Source organism: Siniperca chuatsi, linkage group LG22, assembly GCF_020085105.1.
Source record: "Siniperca chuatsi isolate FFG_IHB_CAS linkage group LG22, ASM2008510v1, whole genome shotgun sequence".
In the NCBI taxonomy this organism is placed as follows: Eukaryota; Metazoa; Chordata; class Actinopteri; order Centrarchiformes; family Sinipercidae; genus Siniperca; species Siniperca chuatsi.
In genome coordinates, this window is record NC_058063.1 from 7,091,901 (window position 1) to 7,108,301 (window position 16,401).

General features: G+C 40.4%; 2 protein-coding genes and 1 long non-coding RNA gene across 7 annotated transcripts; 2 read left to right on the top strand and 1 right to left on the bottom strand.

Moving 5' to 3' along the window:
* Nucleotides 1–747: 747 nt before the first annotated feature.
* pop7 (POP7 homolog, ribonuclease P/MRP subunit) lies at nt 748–5,078 on the top strand. The gene is made up of 2 exons (XM_044182815.1): nt 748–1,123; nt 3,829–5,078. The coding sequence occupies exon 2, from the start codon at nt 3,881–3,883 to the stop codon at nt 4,334–4,336; it is 456 nt and encodes a 151-aa protein (XP_044038750.1). The 5' UTR covers nt 748–1,123; nt 3,829–3,880; the 3' UTR covers nt 4,337–5,078.
* A 9-nt stretch (nt 5,079–5,087) lies between these two features.
* epoa (erythropoietin a) lies at nt 5,088–13,136 on the bottom strand. Of its 4 annotated transcripts, none has more exons than XM_044182812.1 (6): nt 12,997–13,065; nt 8,582–8,645; nt 7,965–8,095; nt 7,721–7,807; nt 7,248–7,412; nt 5,088–6,657 (listed from the first exon to the last, which is right to left on the bottom strand). In XM_044182812.1, the coding sequence occupies exons 1-6, from the start codon at nt 13,021–13,023 to the stop codon at nt 6,505–6,507; spliced, it is 627 nt and encodes a 208-aa protein (XP_044038747.1). In that variant the 5' UTR covers nt 13,024–13,065; the 3' UTR covers nt 5,088–6,504. The 4 variants fall into 4 exon arrangements, with proteins under 4 accessions (XP_044038747.1, XP_044038746.1, XP_044038748.1 ...); XM_044182811.1 differs by lacking the exon at nt 12,997–13,065 and adding an exon at nt 12,552–12,980; XM_044182813.1 differs by lacking the exon at nt 8,582–8,645 and having other exon boundaries at nt 12,997–13,136.
* LOC122869646 lies at nt 6,766–16,358 on the top strand. Of its 2 annotated transcripts, none has more exons than XR_006376371.1 (3): nt 6,766–6,930; nt 8,010–8,187; nt 15,581–16,358. It is a non-coding gene; the product is annotated as an uncharacterized LOC122869646 (long non-coding RNA). The 2 variants fall into 2 exon arrangements; XR_006376372.1 differs by lacking the exon at nt 15,581–16,358 and adding an exon at nt 14,656–15,572.
* The last annotated feature ends 43 nt before the right edge of the window (nt 16,359–16,401 follow it).

Here is a 16,401-nt window from a genome sequence, read left to right on the forward strand (position 1 = left end):
TTATAGTTCTATGTTTAGTTTAGCTTTACCTATCTTTGTTCAGCTTTGTTGTCCTTGTTTTAGCTGTAGGTCTATTTCTATCTTCCTGTAAAGTGTTCTGTGTTGAGAGCAACTTAAAAAAAGTTCCTCGTGTGTGTAGGCCTTCACAAGCTGATTCTGATAAATTCGTTTTTCAGAGATGGCAGAGGGTCTGATAGGATTTTTACAAGTCTGAATCTTAAATGATTCTACTTTAAAAGCTGAAAGTCCTACAAGACTTTTGATGAGGGATGTTACAATGTAGCGAATTAGTGTCGGCAAACAGTGGAAAGGAACGCATTTCAGGCTGCCTTTGCTGCAGCGTGACTCTGCAGTTTCTGTACAACGACCAAAGCAGCGTTTTCTGCTAAGCCACTTCCGGGGCACACAGGAAAATAAACAGCTACTGCAAGTGAAAGACAGTTATTAAGGAACGCAAAGGGATTAAACATTTGGACCTTAAAACAATCTTCGCAAATAGCTCTGGAAATTCGGTTCTAACACATCTCTTCACTTATCTACAAAACACAGGACTGATTACAAGGATATAGAACAATGTAACACGACAGTTGGTGGCGATAATGCTCCTCCCGGTTGCTAATTCGCCATTAAAAGAAGAAGAAGAAGAAGAAGAAGAAGAAGAAGAAGAAGAAGAAGAAGAAGAAGAAGAAGAAGAAGAAGAAGAAGAAGAAGAAGAAAAAGAAATAAACTGTTAAATGGCTATAGTGTTCTTTGACATGGATTTACGTGATATTTTACAAAGAAGTTCTAGAGAGAAGTGTTATCTATTGTTGTTTCAGTATCTTAGGAGAACAAATTTGATAAAGAAAATATAATTATGGCATGTTTTTTTATTTTTCTCAATTTATGTTCTTCTATTTAATAATTAGTGAATGTATAGTTAGAATCCCGATCCACATTCCATTCCACTTGGTGGCGGTAATGCAACATTACGTTGGTTGCCAACCGCCATAACAATTTACGAAGAAGAAGAAGAAAAACTACTAGTTTGGTTAAAGCGAATGCTGCTGTTACAGAAATGCATGTACCCCAGACGTTAGCGATGAGATAAGGCAAATTTGTTACTTGAAATTATCTTCTGAAGGTAAGTGTGCTCATCATATTGATGAACTACGTAAAGTATTGACTGTTAACCGTAAATTACTCGGTTAACGTGAACTAGCTTAGTTTAGCTCACCTCACCGACTGCTTTCGGGCTCAGAAGCGTTAGTCGCATCCCATATCTACTGAGGCGAATATGATTGTATAAGTGAGCGCTACACCACAACCACTTACGACAAAAGAAATGTAAGAAAATACATTATTTTGCCAGCTCAGTTCGAACGCGATTCGATCTCGCTAGAGCAAAAATGTTCGCTGCTCTGCACTGCGAGCCACTCCAGCGGAGAGTTTTTAATCAAGGTTTTTTTTTTTTTTCTCGAGGCTACGACCATGTTGACCTCTACTTTACAGCCCCCTACGACGCTACGCATTATGACACAGAAATACTTTTAGACAGTGGCGATCTAACTCAGACAGTACTGTCAAAATACACTATAATTGCTAACACTGAGCCACAAGATGAGTAGAATACATCTTCCACCCACAACACTGTACTGAAGGCATGGACTTAATGATTTATAGAGTAATTTTCCTTCATTTTGTGTACATTGTATAGTAAAATGCAGAAGCACCCACTCAGACCTCTTTATTTGCCATTAAGTGCTGGTCAATACCGTGTTATTTTACCCCAAATACCCCCTACTTCCGGGGCACACAGGAAAATAAACAGCTACTGCAAGTGAAAGACAGTTATTAAGGAACGAACACAGCAAAGTAGTATTTAATTTTTTAGCAAGCTTATTGAACTCAAGTGATACATCTCTCTCTCTCTCTCTCTCTCTCTCTCTCTCTCTCGGTTGTTCTAAGCTTGCTACAACAATGAACCAAGAGCCACCCCTCGTGGACACAATAAAACACTATCACATTACAACATAAGAAACCTCACATGCATTATAAGCCATAAACATTACAATTGAGCGACTTCCAAAAACGAATCAGTTGTCAAACATGTATTGCAAGAAAAGCATTATTTTAGAAAAAAAAGTTTATTTGTATGGGCCTTAATCACCTTACAGATGATCACTTGACAGAGCCCACAATGTTTAAACAATCAATATAAAATGAAAACACAACAGCAACATCTAGCCTTAATCTCTACAGGGGCAAGGAAAAACTAGAATATTACCACTTGTATTCTACTCATCTTGTGGCTCAGTGTTAGCAATTATAGTGTATTTTGACAGTACTGTCTGCGTTAGATCGTCACTGTTTTAAGGTATTTCTGTGTCATACTGTGTAGTGTCGTAGGGGGCTTTAATGTAGAGGTCAACATGGCTGTAGTCTCGAGGAAAAAAGCCTTGATAAATACTTTCTGGTGTTTTCTAAGGTAAGCCCAAGGTAAGCAGTTCGCCCAAAACAAAATGTTACCTGGATGCTGACGTACTGAATGAATACATGACTGGAAGCAAAAGAAACTTGAAAGCTGGAGTGGCTGGCAGTACAGAGCAGCGAACCAGTAAGATGTACATTTTTCCTCGAGCGAGATCGAATCCCACTCGACCCGAGCTGGCAAAAATGTTCTTTTTCTTACATTTCCTTTTTCGTAAGTGGCTGTAACGTAGTTCTCACCTATACAATCATATTCGCCGCAGTAGATATGAGATGCGACTTGAAAATCGGCAGTAATGTGTTTGGGAATGTGTGGCGAATCTGGTGACAGAGGCAGACCACAACTGCTGCTGTTAAGTGAACACAACACCTGCACGCGCACGGGAACTAGTTAGAAAACCAGTTGGGACATAACACCGGCACAACTAGATTGAGACATAGCCTATGTCTTTTCTGTTTCTAAAGCGATAGTGATAGTCTCCTTTTCGTGGTTAGTTGCCATCCATGCCATTAATAGTCTTTGTATGGTCTTTCAATGGTACAGGTATTTTATTTGCTGTATATTTGTCTAGTGGCCCTTTTAGAATTGGGCTGTGACTAACAATTACTTTCATTATCAATTAATCATCTGATTATTTTCTAGATTAATTGTTTGGTCTATAAAATGCTAGAACACAATGAAAAATCCCCATCACAATTTCCTCGAGACCAAGGTGATGTCACCAAATTTCTTATTTTGTCCAGCCATCAGTCCAAAACCCAGAGATATTCAGTTTACAATGATACAGAGAACAGTGGCAAATAATCACATCGGAGACGCTAAAATTAGTGAATGTTCAGCATTTTTATTCTAATAAATGGCTTAAACAATTAATCACTTATCAGAATAGTTGTCAATTTTCTGTTGATCGATTAATCGATTTGCAGTTTCAGTTCTACTTCAGTAATCTCAGAATTACTGCAGGATCTAGGATGTAGAGCTGAAACCACTAGTCGATTGATAGAAAATGAATCAGCAACTACTTTGATAATATCTGAATCATTTATGTATAACATAAACTAGTTTAAAGTTTCTCAACGGTGAGGATCTGTAGCTTTTCTTTGTCTTATGGGAAATTAAACTGTATATATTTGGGGTTTGGACTGTTGGTCAGATGTTGAAAATCGTGATGGGAATTTTTTACTATTTACTTACTTTTTATAGATCAAACGATTAATCGCAAACATAATCAGCAGATTAAGAGATAATTAAAATAATTGTTAGTTGCAGCCTGAATAGGATGTATGTATGTTTGCTGGATGGTATCAGGTATCATGACCACATTTCATCAACTTCTGTTACAAACTTTATTTTCTCAGCTTCCTCGTTTGGCCCCAGCTGCTGCCTAAGCACATAGGTCCACTGAGACACATGACAGAGCCACGCAACCCAGGAATGTCCTCTATCCCTCCGACAGCCCCAGTGCACACTGACTCCACCTCTCAGGCTGTAGAGATGGACCCAGTGGAGTACACCCTTAGGAAGCGCCTCCCCCGGAAACTCCCAAAGAGACGGAACGACGTTTACGTCAACATGAAGACCGATTTCCGGGCTCAGCTGGCACGCTGTCAGAAGCTGCTGGAAGGTGGGAGTCACAGGGAGATCTGTGTCCACGGCCTGGGCCTGGCCATCAACAGGGCCATAAACATCGCCCTTCAGCTGCAGGCCAGCAGCCAGGGGGTGCTGCAGCTGGCAGCCAACACCTCCACGGTGGAGCTCGTGGACGACCTGGAGCCTGAAGATCCTGATGAGGCCGGGGAGCCCATGACGCGTACACGTAACAACTCTGCAATTCATATTAAGGTTTTCTACCCTGACCCTCAGTAACCTGAATAAAGGGCGGTTGGGGAGAGGTTCTCTATTAGTCTTCAAGTTTTATTTGTTCCCTCATAAACCAGTAGACAGATATAACACTGTGGTCTGGTGGGACTGTGTGTGTGGAGACCTATGACGACAGCAGCAGAGGACCGCAGAATGGAGCGGACAACATAGTGTACGTTTATCAGTAAACTGAGTTGGAATACTCCAATTGGGACTACCTTAGTTGACTAAATATATTACGCTCTTTTGTCATATGTTTTGTCAATTGCAAATTGTTGCTGTCGTTCCTTTTTCACTTTGCATGTCTTGAAGCAACAGTGGTGTTCGCCAGGTGAAACCTCAACTTAATTTAATATTTGTAGACATGGCTGTGCCAAATGTAACTGTGCAAGTGTCTTTAATGTAAGGCCTAAGAGTCTGTGCAAGTGTTTACAGTTTCATGATACAAAATTCATGCGGGTGTTGCTGTTGTAGTAAGTGTCCACTAGATGTCAGTAGTCTATTTATTTAAATTTGGTTTCAGATCATTGAACTGCCGGTGGTGTTTATGTTCAAAAGGAATATGTAATGAACAGCTTTCAGGAAGACGATCTATCTTTAACTATCACAGGAGGAAAATTTGATCAGGATGTTACTTGAATGAATGACACTCATTTAAGACTAGTGAGGTCTGTGACAGCAGCTTGTATTCAGCATCTGAACTGCAGAAGCTTGTTGACTCCACTGATAATGAATGAAATGGACAGACTTCCTCTTGTTGTGTTTCCATCTATCCTTTCTTTATCCAAGAATAATATTTTGTATTTAAATAGCAAATTGTAGTGATGGGACAAAACAACACAGAAATAACAGGAAAGAAAACATGTACAAACATCCTTAAAAAACATTTTGCACTTGCACAACAAGATTTAAAAATACGGAAACAAACAAGGAAGAACACTTAACTAGTCTGAAATAGTTGAACATCCATTTTATAAAGCATCAAGTTCCCAGGACTAACTGATTGCCTGCCTGCTGTTTGATGACGAACAATCGAGGGAGGGAAGAGAGCGTCAGATTCTGGAAAACTATTACAGCCTCACAGGATGTTAATTGTAAAAGCCAAACAGCACTTTCCCAGGCAGTCTGGCTATCAGTGTGGGGAGACTGGTTGAGTGTTAGGCAGCAACAAATACACAGATAATGACAAAACAGCTTCACAGTTCTCATGTAACCCCCCACCCTCCTCCTCACTGACCTCACGCTCCCTCGTTCACTGTAACTGAACCTCTACATCCACGTTCTAGTCCTTCGTTCTGTTATTTGCAAGAAACGTTGTGAATTGCGATGTGAAACTAACAGCTAGTCGGGTACATGCAATCTTTATAAAAAGGGAGACAGCAGCGTGCCATTGCAAATGATTTCCACAAACACCTTTGCAAATGTGTTCAGTGTGACAGAAGAGAAGACGGCAACAAGAGCCCAACTTAGATCTGACACTAAAACGTCAAGACAGGAGCTTAAAAGTAGAAAATATGTATAAATAGTAATTACAAAGCTTTTAAAAAATATATTAAAATATTCATTGAAAAAAAAAATCCAAGAGAAGAGACTATTGTTTCAGTGAGGCATAGTGGAAAAATGTTAAGGGCTTGTGGGGTGAGGCCTCATTCGTTTCTGCCTTTTTGCAGTGGTATTGGAAATGGATGCTCTGTCGCAACCTCACAGTCCTCCAATTTCCAGGTGCAATCAATAGTTTCTGGGTGTTCCACTCCACAATTCACTCTAAAGAGGTGATAGTAGGGGTCAAACTCACTGGAAACATACACACTACGTACAGATTGAAACTTGCAGCCTTAACTCACACACACAGAAGTACATCCTCACACAAAGTGCAAGAGAGTGCCAGTAGAACAGCTATTGGAGCAGACCAAAGGCCTCATTGTGGTCAGTATGTGCTTCACCATGTCCATGTTTCACATCTACATTCCAAGGTGCAATCATCTCCTGTCCATCCAAAGCCCAGCCGGGACTGTCCTTTCCTTTCAGCTTCCTCCTCTTATGTGAGGATGGCTGTATCTTTCTCTCTTTCCACACCGCTTCCAGCAGCCAGCGTGCAGGTCAACAGTGTCAAGTTCCTCCTCTTGCCTTCAGAAACACAAATTAGCTTCACCTGGAGTAGGGAGATCAGCTGATCAGCTGACGTCTTGCTGACAAGCCTGTGCATCCAAAAGAAGGTGGCGCACTTTGCCTCGCAGGAAGTTGACATAGACTTGAAGCACCTCTGTTGCAGAGGACACCCTCCATGTTCCCTCAACCCCAGCTGCACTTGCTGGTGCGGTATATTCCTGAAAGAGAATACAAAGAAACATGTGGCTCTTGTCTTGATTTGGCAAATCAGTCTTTTTTAGTGTTTTCTCCTCTTTTGACGAAATCTCAAAAGCCTGCCGTACAACGTGCTACATGCGTTGCTTATTCCTACAGGGGGGGACCCTGTAGGAATAAGCAAGGCCACAGAAATTTGCATCTGATTGACAAGTTTCATGTCATTTCCTTTGGCTTTTAAAGGTAAAACTTCAGACATCCACACAACCCCACAATAGGAATCTTCTCTTATCTTGGTAAGTAATAAAAAATACTCTTATGTTGATCATGTCTTGGTATTGACAAGAGTACAAGTGTCAGGCTTAGTAAGTGTTGCGTTTCGTATTATTCAAAATGTGTCTCAGTTTTCATGTGTAAGAACCTTGTTAACTGTTCCCAGTTTAAAATGATTTTATTGTTATTTTTAATGTGCCAGTTTATTCATGTTGACGTTTTTTCATATTATTGTAAATAGGCTTTTTTCACACTATAAAAGGTGACAAAAGGCTCCCAGTAAACACAGCTGCTGCCCCGTTGTTTTTGAATTTGTACCTCTATTCCCGCTGTAACTCACCTGGATGTTGAGGCTACGCAGCACAGCATTGATGCTGATCAGGTTTCTGATGGAGTTATCTATGTGGCTGTGCAGTGCTGCGTTGGTGACTGAGGTCCGTAGCAAGCTGAGGGCCTGTTGTAAAAGCCATAAGCCAGACTGCACCTCATGGGCTTGCTCCAATGCCTTGCCAAAAAAAATAAAGAGGGCAAGAGTTGAAGAGTCTCATTATGGAAGCAATAAGGAACAGAGGAAGCAGGTAATCAGCCCTCCCATTAGAAATTAACTAGTTACAGGTCCCCCAAAAAACTTTGAGCTCAGAAAATGACATCCAGAAATATCAAAAACGTATGATTCTAAGAGGACGTTTATGAAAATGTTAAAAAGTTGCTCACTAAAAGGCAGTCAATTTCTATGAACTTGTATTACTCTATAGCTAATGTAAATCTGTTATCAGCTGTTTTAACATTTAACTGTTTTCAGTGGTTACTTACAGTTTTCGTTTCCCAGACATCAAATTCGACTCTGGTTTGGGGAACTGTGACGGACTCTGACAGGCTACATCCTTCTCTACATGACTTCTAAGAAAACAAGAGAGTAATGATGTTAGTGTTTTGGGGTACTTTTATCTAATGGTCCATACACGTTCAGTGTGGAGATAATTCCAGGACCACAATATCTCTGCAGCAAGCTTCACCTGCGCTTAGATCTGAGTGCATGCATACATTTTACTCTCACCATAGCGACTTCTGCGTCTTGTGCTTCCTTAATGAAATGGTTCAGGACTCTCAGGTCACAGATTGGCCTCAGCGGGGACGGTAGGCCTGGCCGGGTCCACTCCAACACTATCAACAGCAAGGCGAGCAGTCCTGCCATCACAGATACACGAATACAGTCACTCAAAGGCTTCTGAGCAGCAAAACTGAATGAAAACAAGCTGATTTGTGCTGGCGAGTAGCAGGTAAGCAGCAGTTGCGAAACAAGATTTGGTACCCCTTTGAACTGTATGTATTAATGTGGACTAACTTTTGTCTAAGTCATGATAATAGACTGACACAATCTGACCTGAAGGAGCAAGACAGTTCATGTACTTTCTTCAATGTCTCTCAAGGTTCTGGTGTGAAATTTTGTCATCATTTTAACTTTTGTCTCATCTGTCCATAGAATGCTACTAACACTATGTAGCACCTGTCGGTCGAGCTTTAACAACTCTTCTTCAGAGACTCTTCTTCCAAACTATTTTAAAGAGTACAGTATCAATAGTAACAGTAGTGATAATCCCCATTAGTGGATTGTATTGGGCAGGACCCCTCTGACCAGCATGAGAGCAGTTGTTATCCTAAAGGTTCATGTACCTTTTCCAGCAGAAATCCAAGAATTTTCAAACGCTACACAAGCTTTTTCACACAATTGCAGTTTCTGAAGTTGTGGGACACAAAAAGGACACAAAGTTTACGGTTCAGACAGTAAAGTGGGACATGTGTAGGGAAATGTGGGGAGAAGCAGAACAGAGTCTAAGGAAAGGTTCTACTGCGCGTGCATTTTCAATTTCATCAATACACTACTTTCAAATTCATACAGTTATACACAGGCCACAGATCTGAACCATGGGAGATTATGTGCCCTGGTAAAGGCCATGTCCGGGGGTTAAACCTGTTAGCCCTGTGACAGCCATGATTTAAGGACACATTCCTGCAGGGCTAAACCTGGTCATGACCAGCTCACCTTCAGAATTTAACATTACCATTATAAAAATGTGATTCATTTAAATTCCACCAACTTGTGAAAACTTTGGATCTCTTTTAGTACAGTTTAAAGAAAAAAGAGAACAGCCATCAATCAAAAAAGATATATATATATATATATATATATATATATATATATATACACACTATGCATTCATTTTCACAAGATAAAATATTTGACTGGGAACAATACAAATCAATCCACATTTTAAATATATGAAAACCTCAAGACCTGTAGAACAACTGTGCATTTTGTAATACATCTACCCACCACCCTCATCTAGTGACGTCAGTCGAGATCTTTCAACATTATATATGTGAAAATACATCTGGTGACTCTTCCATGCATCTCACGTGTCACGTCAAGGGGGTATTTTTAAAGTCATTTGTCTACAAATACTTAATATCCACCATTGTTGTCCTATGACCTCTTCAGATCCAGAGTTTATCAGACAACAAAGTATGCATGAGAACAAACATTAATGTTGCAGATTATTGATATCCTATCCATTTTTGTTCACCCACTGTGAGGTCGGAGGTCTGTGTCTATTATAAAACAATACCCTTCAAATTGCTAGGGATACTGTGCCTTGCTTGCATTTCTTACTGATTTTTAGGGCTGTATCATGTAAAATCAGCATGATTCAGCATGATTAAGCAGTCTCTCATTCATTTTGTTTCAATCCTGCATGTGACACCTAAGAAACCATGTGATACCCTGGATTATGAACAGAAACCTGCAGATATGAAAATGCAGAAATGATTGTATCCTTAACCCTTATATAGAACAGGGCGGTTCCATAATTGGGCCATTAGTCAGCCTTATTCAGAAATGTTGATGTTACTTCTAACCTTTTCTCTGAAGGAAACTTTCCAACATCCATTGAAAGCACACGCTCAACTCTAAGGGTATACTTGTGGCTCTACTGTTGTGGGTCATGTGGGCATCCAGCCTCGTTCCTCTGTGCCACATGCTGAATGCACTCTTTCACAGCAGCCTGGATGTGTGACGCAGAAGGATGATACAGATGATCCTCCCAGGACAGATCAGAAACAGGCTAGAATAAGTTCCAGGACTCGCAGACAACTAGCCCAAACTAAGCTGAACTGCAAAAAAGTTACACAACTATTGCATGTTTGCTACTGTACCACTGAGGGATAATAAGAAAGAACGTCAACTATTATAATACCATTACTAGGTGTACATTAGCAGTGTTAAGAGGTCAATAGTATAATCAGCTTAACCTCCATGCCCCCTTTTCTGCGATGCCAACATCATTGAGGAGACTGTCAATAACACACAGGATCAGTCTGTGTCTATAAAACGGCACATCTGACTCATACCACCCCCATGTTTCACAGAAACCTTCTGTAAACTCTGCACGTACATAGTGGTGGCGGTGCACAGTGTCCCACAACTTCACAAACTCCTAATTGCTCCACGCGCACTAGTAACAGTGTTGCAGCCACCATGCTCTCCTGAGCGAGCTCTTATAACCCCTGCAGATGTGCAATCCAGTAAATATGAACACATACACCAAGACAACGGTGTTGCCAGGTGTGTGACATTCACTAGTACTTATGGAAGTGAATTTTCATTAGTTACTCATAAGGAATATAAGACGTAAGCATGGCAGGAAATGAATACTGAATGGAATTAATTACAAAGCATTTGACACAGGGAATAAATCCCACTACACTGGGCCTGTTTTCATCCTGTTGGCTGTTAAGTGGCTGCTCCACTTTACCTAGACACTGGTAAATGTACTAGTAGACTTTTGTAAAGTTGTCCACTTCAGAGTAAATCACAAACTTTAAATCTTTGTGCATGTGGTCTTTTCAGACCTTCTGTGATACTTTAAGTTTATACATGCCCTGGGGTTCTTTCTACATCATCGTTAAAGAGCAAAACTTCTGATCAACAATGCGTTCCCTTATGAACTCTGCACACTTAAATCATCTTTAACATATACCAATTCATATAGCAGTTTCAGAGGCAAAGTGATGTCTGCACAGACAAACTAATGGCCCCCTTTCCACACACTCTGACATTTCCAAGACGCGGCCCCTTGGTTAAACAAGTGTGTGACTCAGCTTGAGGATTATCAGTGACCCTTTCACCTCCACCATTGCCTACGTGAGAATACCGCAATCTAAACTGTGTATACACACTCACACACTCTCTTTCTACATTCTCACCACGTGGGTGGTATTTGCAGTCCAGGACTGTGCCCAAACTAAAAGTTAACAGCTTTGTCTGCCAACATCAGCTGCCAAAACCATGTTGCTATTTTAAATTGGAAGCAGTAGTCCACGAGTGGCAGTGCTTTGGATAATGGCAAGTGTCACTCCAGGTATGTGACAGAGGGTTTGGAAAGGTGGCCGGATGCTCACGTGAGATGATGCCTTTGACATGTGCTATTTTAACTAACCATGTCAAGCAGGTGAACAGAAAGAGCTGCAGCTGTTTAAACCAACTAGTCGGCGTGACACTAATGGTTAAATGGCACAGAGGGCTGATAAGGAGATGCTATTTAAAGCACACTTCAGTGATGGGACGATTGCTTTTGAATGCTTTGCGATCGCCTTTCTATTTTGAACGGGTCTTCCCCATGACAACGTGCAGAGTTGTAAATAAGTAGCTATCAGATGACACAGGTGTGACATAATTTCCTGTTCGGCTTCGCTGGAATCCCTTATAGCAGTCAGCCTTTGATAACCTTTTGCTCTTTTCTGCTGACATAAGTATTTGACGGCTGAGCCAAAAAATGCAGATTCAGCTTTCACATTCACTACCCTTAACTTTCCAGTCTGCTGTGTCATGTTAGATAAGAATGACTGAAGACGTATTTTCCCAGTGAACAAGGCAGAAAAACAAACTGGTCATCAATATTCGGCGACTTCTCAGGAGACCATTTTATCTGCAGTCACAGGAAATAAAACATCTTGAGCATGAGTGGGAATCAAACCCGCAACTCCAACAGATTTAGTGCCTTGCTGAACTCATCAAGGTTCAGGACCAACATGATGCCTTCATCGGCAGCTTCAAAAGGATTGTAGCCTATTTTTGAGACTGAATAGTGTCTATACCCCCCACTGTTAGGTTTGTCCGTCCATCACCTGACAGTAATTTGGCTTCATTTAGAGGTGAATTTTTACTAGTTTAAAGGATTAATGGCTCTTGAGAGGATTATAGTTTTGCAGCATAGCCTAATGTACAGCAACCTTCTAGGAAGTGGCATTACACAATCTTGTTCCATGAACTGTGGTTAATAAATACAATTCTGAAGCATGCAGAAATAGGTCTTAGAACATTGGATGTGGAGTTTGGCCCAAATCAGAGGACAACTTTTAGGAAAACAGGCATAACTATTCAAAGAAAGCCAGACCTCCAGAGATGCCTTAAATTATCTCATGATGAGTATTCACCCAAACACATAAAGAGCATGTGTGTACTGAATAGCTGCAAGCTACATCCATACATCATCAAAGTGACACACGTGGTCTAAAATACTGAGCATATAGACTGATGCAGCACACAGGAACGCACTAGACTAGATAATATTAGAAGCGCTCTTACCTCTACCCGTTTTCTGCAACATTCGCAAACAGGTGCCGCATCTTTTAATAACATCGTGAAAGAATTAAATATATGCACAAGCTAAGGCACCAGTCAAATCCAATAAGCCCAACATACAACCAAGTGCGCTGGTCCCAGCGCTAGTCCGACCGACATGTGGGTCCGTGTCAAAAAAAAAAAAGCTCTGTGCTGCTGGCGAGAGCAGTCACCTACCAGACTTTGCATCACTGCTGTGCTTTGGCAAAACCTTTTATTTACCTCCCCTAAAGATATAGCGATAACGTGATAGCCCTCAACGACGAGGACGCGCCTTTTTACGCACCGCGGTGAGCGATTAAACAGCAACGCATGCATGCAGTCCCCCTTTGCGTAAAGCGTGAAAATAGACTAACTACTAAAGCCAGTGTACAGAGGAAAAAATCATGAAGGCATGTCCATAACTCACTGGGAAACTCCATAGCGGTATCCGCATAGCCCCTCACAGGGTCCTCGCGGTTTGGCCCATAGGTCCGTCTATTGCCCATTAATTGGAAACGAAGCTCTTTTGTGGATCTCCTGCACTTATCCGGTAGGTGTTTCTAAAAACTGATCCTGTTTGATTTTTTATTGATGACTTTGAAAATAAAGTCGCATTGTTTCTATGATGACAATCTAAACTACCTCCTCCCTTAAGGCAAAAATGTTTTCTTTCATTGTCATCCAAATAATAGGCTATCCCTGTTTATAAAACATTTGTCCTAAAAAGTAAATAATGTCTCAAAAAAAAAAAAAAAAAAGAGCCGTGCGGAGACTTCCCATCTATTGTTGGTCATCCATTGATGATTTTCAGAAACGGTCATTAGTATATTTTTTAGAACCGATAGTGTAAATATTGCTAATAAATATCAAATCAGCAATTTAGTCATGACTGTCAAAATCATTCCGTTTTTAATATAGGACTATCACTGGCATCATTTGCCAGGGCGCATTCAGTGACCAGTGGCCAAATGGACACAGAAATCAAGGTTTGACATAAATCCACGTTATTCTGGAATTTTTCTACAATCTGAAATTTGACTGAGATTAACAATGTATGCAGATCAGTAAGCATGTATAGCCTATGTTAGTTGTAGCACTGTGCGCATCCTTCTGAGACGCCACCTTGCCAGTCCAGTCAGTAGACAATACAGTTCATGACGCACAGGTAGGACTTTAAACAACCCCCTTTCCCACAGTAACGCACATCCTCGAATGTTTACAGCTTGTGATCACCCAAAACTTCCACCTGAATGTCTTCACTCCAGGCGGTCACGCGTCTCAAGGTCGTCGGAAAATTACTTTTTCGGGGCAAGATAAATTAGTTGACAGCACGTGATGTGACTGTGTGTTGTGATTAAAGGAAAAGCACGCTGACGTGTTGATAAGACGGATGAGAGAATGGGCAATCAGGGATTGTCAGAGGGAGACAGACAGGAGAGCATGGAGAAAGAGGAGTCAACACTCAGACAGAGAACAATGGGGGACTCGAAGGGCTTCAAACCAAATAATTCCTACAGGCATCATCCGACCACTGTGGCCAACAAAGTTGTTAATAGCAGTTTTGAATGCTGATAGTTGTAGCAGAGATAAGACGATGTAAGTCACAGAGAAGGGCACAAAGTAAGTGTTTAGGGACAATGATGCACCATTTCATTTTTTTTTGGGAGACCCCTTGTATCTGGTATGTTCTGATTATTTTACTGGGTTTTCATTTCAATTTAAATTGTCCCCACACTTTAGTACACATCAGTTAATGAGAGACGATTAGACTGAACCCTCCTGCAAATTCTGGTGCATTGTCATTCATGAAGAGCTTAGTGTTTTTTTCTTACTTTCTGTTCATTTTCTAGTATTATTATCATTAGTGTTGTGAGCTGTAAAAGAAAAGCAGGTTAAACGTGAACTTATATATACGTTATATGTGCTCAGTGATATGTTGACTTTACAGACAAATTAAAAGGAAAAACCTGAATAAGGGATTGGACAAACAAATAGAACGCTGATGCATTTAAGCAGGACGTGAGGGCTCACTGAATGATGTGATGAGTATGAAAATGATGTGTTTCATATGCTATGACTTTTGCAGTTGCTCTATCTCAGCCCAGTTGAACACCTGTGGAGCAACATGTTAATGCTCTCCACCACCATCATCGAAACATCAAATGAGGGAATATCTTTTGAAGAATGGTGATCGTCCCTCCAGTAGAGTTCAGAGGCTTGGACAATCTATAACAAGGAGCCCTGAAACTGTTCTGGAGGCTCGTGGTGGCCACTTTATATTGGTTTTTACTTCTATCTGTCACCTTTCTTTATATTTCTAATATTGAAGATGAATGTGCTTCCTCTGTACTTGCTGGGGCCTCCTTGGTGTATTTCTTCTGTACCTGTGGTTAGAGGCAGTATGAGCAATTACACTGCATCAAGTTTGTCAAAAGAAAAATATACTAGTAGATACAGATTCACTGACTTCACTATTTTCCAGTCAGTATTTCCTGCTGCGTTGAACACCAGCTGTGGAACTTGAAACAAGTGTAGATAAAGGCAAACACTTTAACAAAGTACTCTTGTCAAATGTACTCAATGTGTGAGAAGTTCTGTTAATTGAGTTATGCACACTCTGATAGCTCTGGTTCTAACCGAATCATTGAAACAGAACTGCATAACAGAAAAGAGAGTAGAACAGCAAAAAAACGTGAGAGAACAGGAGTTAGACAAGAGCCAGACTGATGCTGCTAAACAAAGAACAGAAAAGAAGGCATGCCAGATTAGTGCCGATGATGCTGAATATGATGATGTTCTCTTGTGATCAAGACATCTCAGAATAAGCTGTAATAGAAACTACAAATGGGCTGTTGATTGTGCAATAAAGCAATCAAAGTGATTTAAAAAAACAACAAAAAAAAACAATGGTTACTGGTAACAACAGTCATAACTGCAAAGTGTGTGTTTTCAAATCAGATTTTCAGACAGACTTTTGTATGATGGATAAAAATCCGATTTTCACTTTCCAGGTCCTGCACATCAGTGGGGTTATTATGGAGATGTTGTGAGCATGTCCTGATCATCATCATCTAGAAGACATCACTGCCTTTTATAGAAAAATATGTCAAGAGAACTGCAGTATAGCCTGAAATAAACCTGTAATTCTAAGATTACAAATGTTATAAACAATGCTGTTTGGCTGACTCTTATCCAAAATAAAATTGAAACAAATTCAGCTTTAGTTAACAAGGTTACGTTGCAAGAATACAATGCAATTTACAATTAATTACAATTAATTCAAATACCGTAAGTCTCCAACCCCTCTTGTGAAATCCTACAAAAAGAAATTTCAAAGAACTTGATATGACAATATAACACTGACCCCAAACCAGTTACATGGAGTAGCAATGACTTATCTGTGCCATCATCAAACACAGTATCTGCTACAGGAAGATGCAGGCTATTTCAAGTCATCTGTCCATGTACAGTGTGAGCGTTGGGAGTTCATCCATGGTAGCATTCTAAGAATAGTTTTCTCTCAATATGGCTTCCTTGTGAAACAATATGAAACAAACAGGCCTAAGACAAACATTAAGAGCCAGGATGGCATTACTGACTCATTGAACAATATTGGATTTTATTACACTTATAGATGTGGTTAGACATCTTAATTTTATAAAATGTTGTGTAATATATTGTAAATTATAAGTATCCAATTAGGACTATTCATCAGTTATGTGCAGATGTGTTAAAAGATGTCATGCAGCAATTCTATTCTCTGCATGTGTTTATCTCCCATGTCCTCACCCTGACCCCTGACAGCCCCTTTGGAGCCAGAGTAAAGGAGATA

Coding starts and splice junctions, on each gene's coding strand:
- pop7 (XM_044182815.1), top strand. CDS start 3,881: ATGACAGAGCCACGCAACCCAGGAATGTCCTCTATCCCTCCGACAGCC.
- epoa (XM_044182811.1), bottom strand. CDS start 12,605: ATGTTATTAAAAGATGCGGCACCTGTTTGCGAATGTTGCAGAAAACGG. Junction 7,808..7,964: donor AAGACGCAGAAGTCGCTATG/GTGAGAGTAAAA, acceptor TTGTTTTCTTAG/AAGTCATGTAGAGAAGGATG. Junction 7,413..7,720: donor ATGTCTGGGAAACGAAAACT/GTAAGTAACCAC, acceptor TTTTTTGGCAAG/GCATTGGAGCAAGCCCATGA.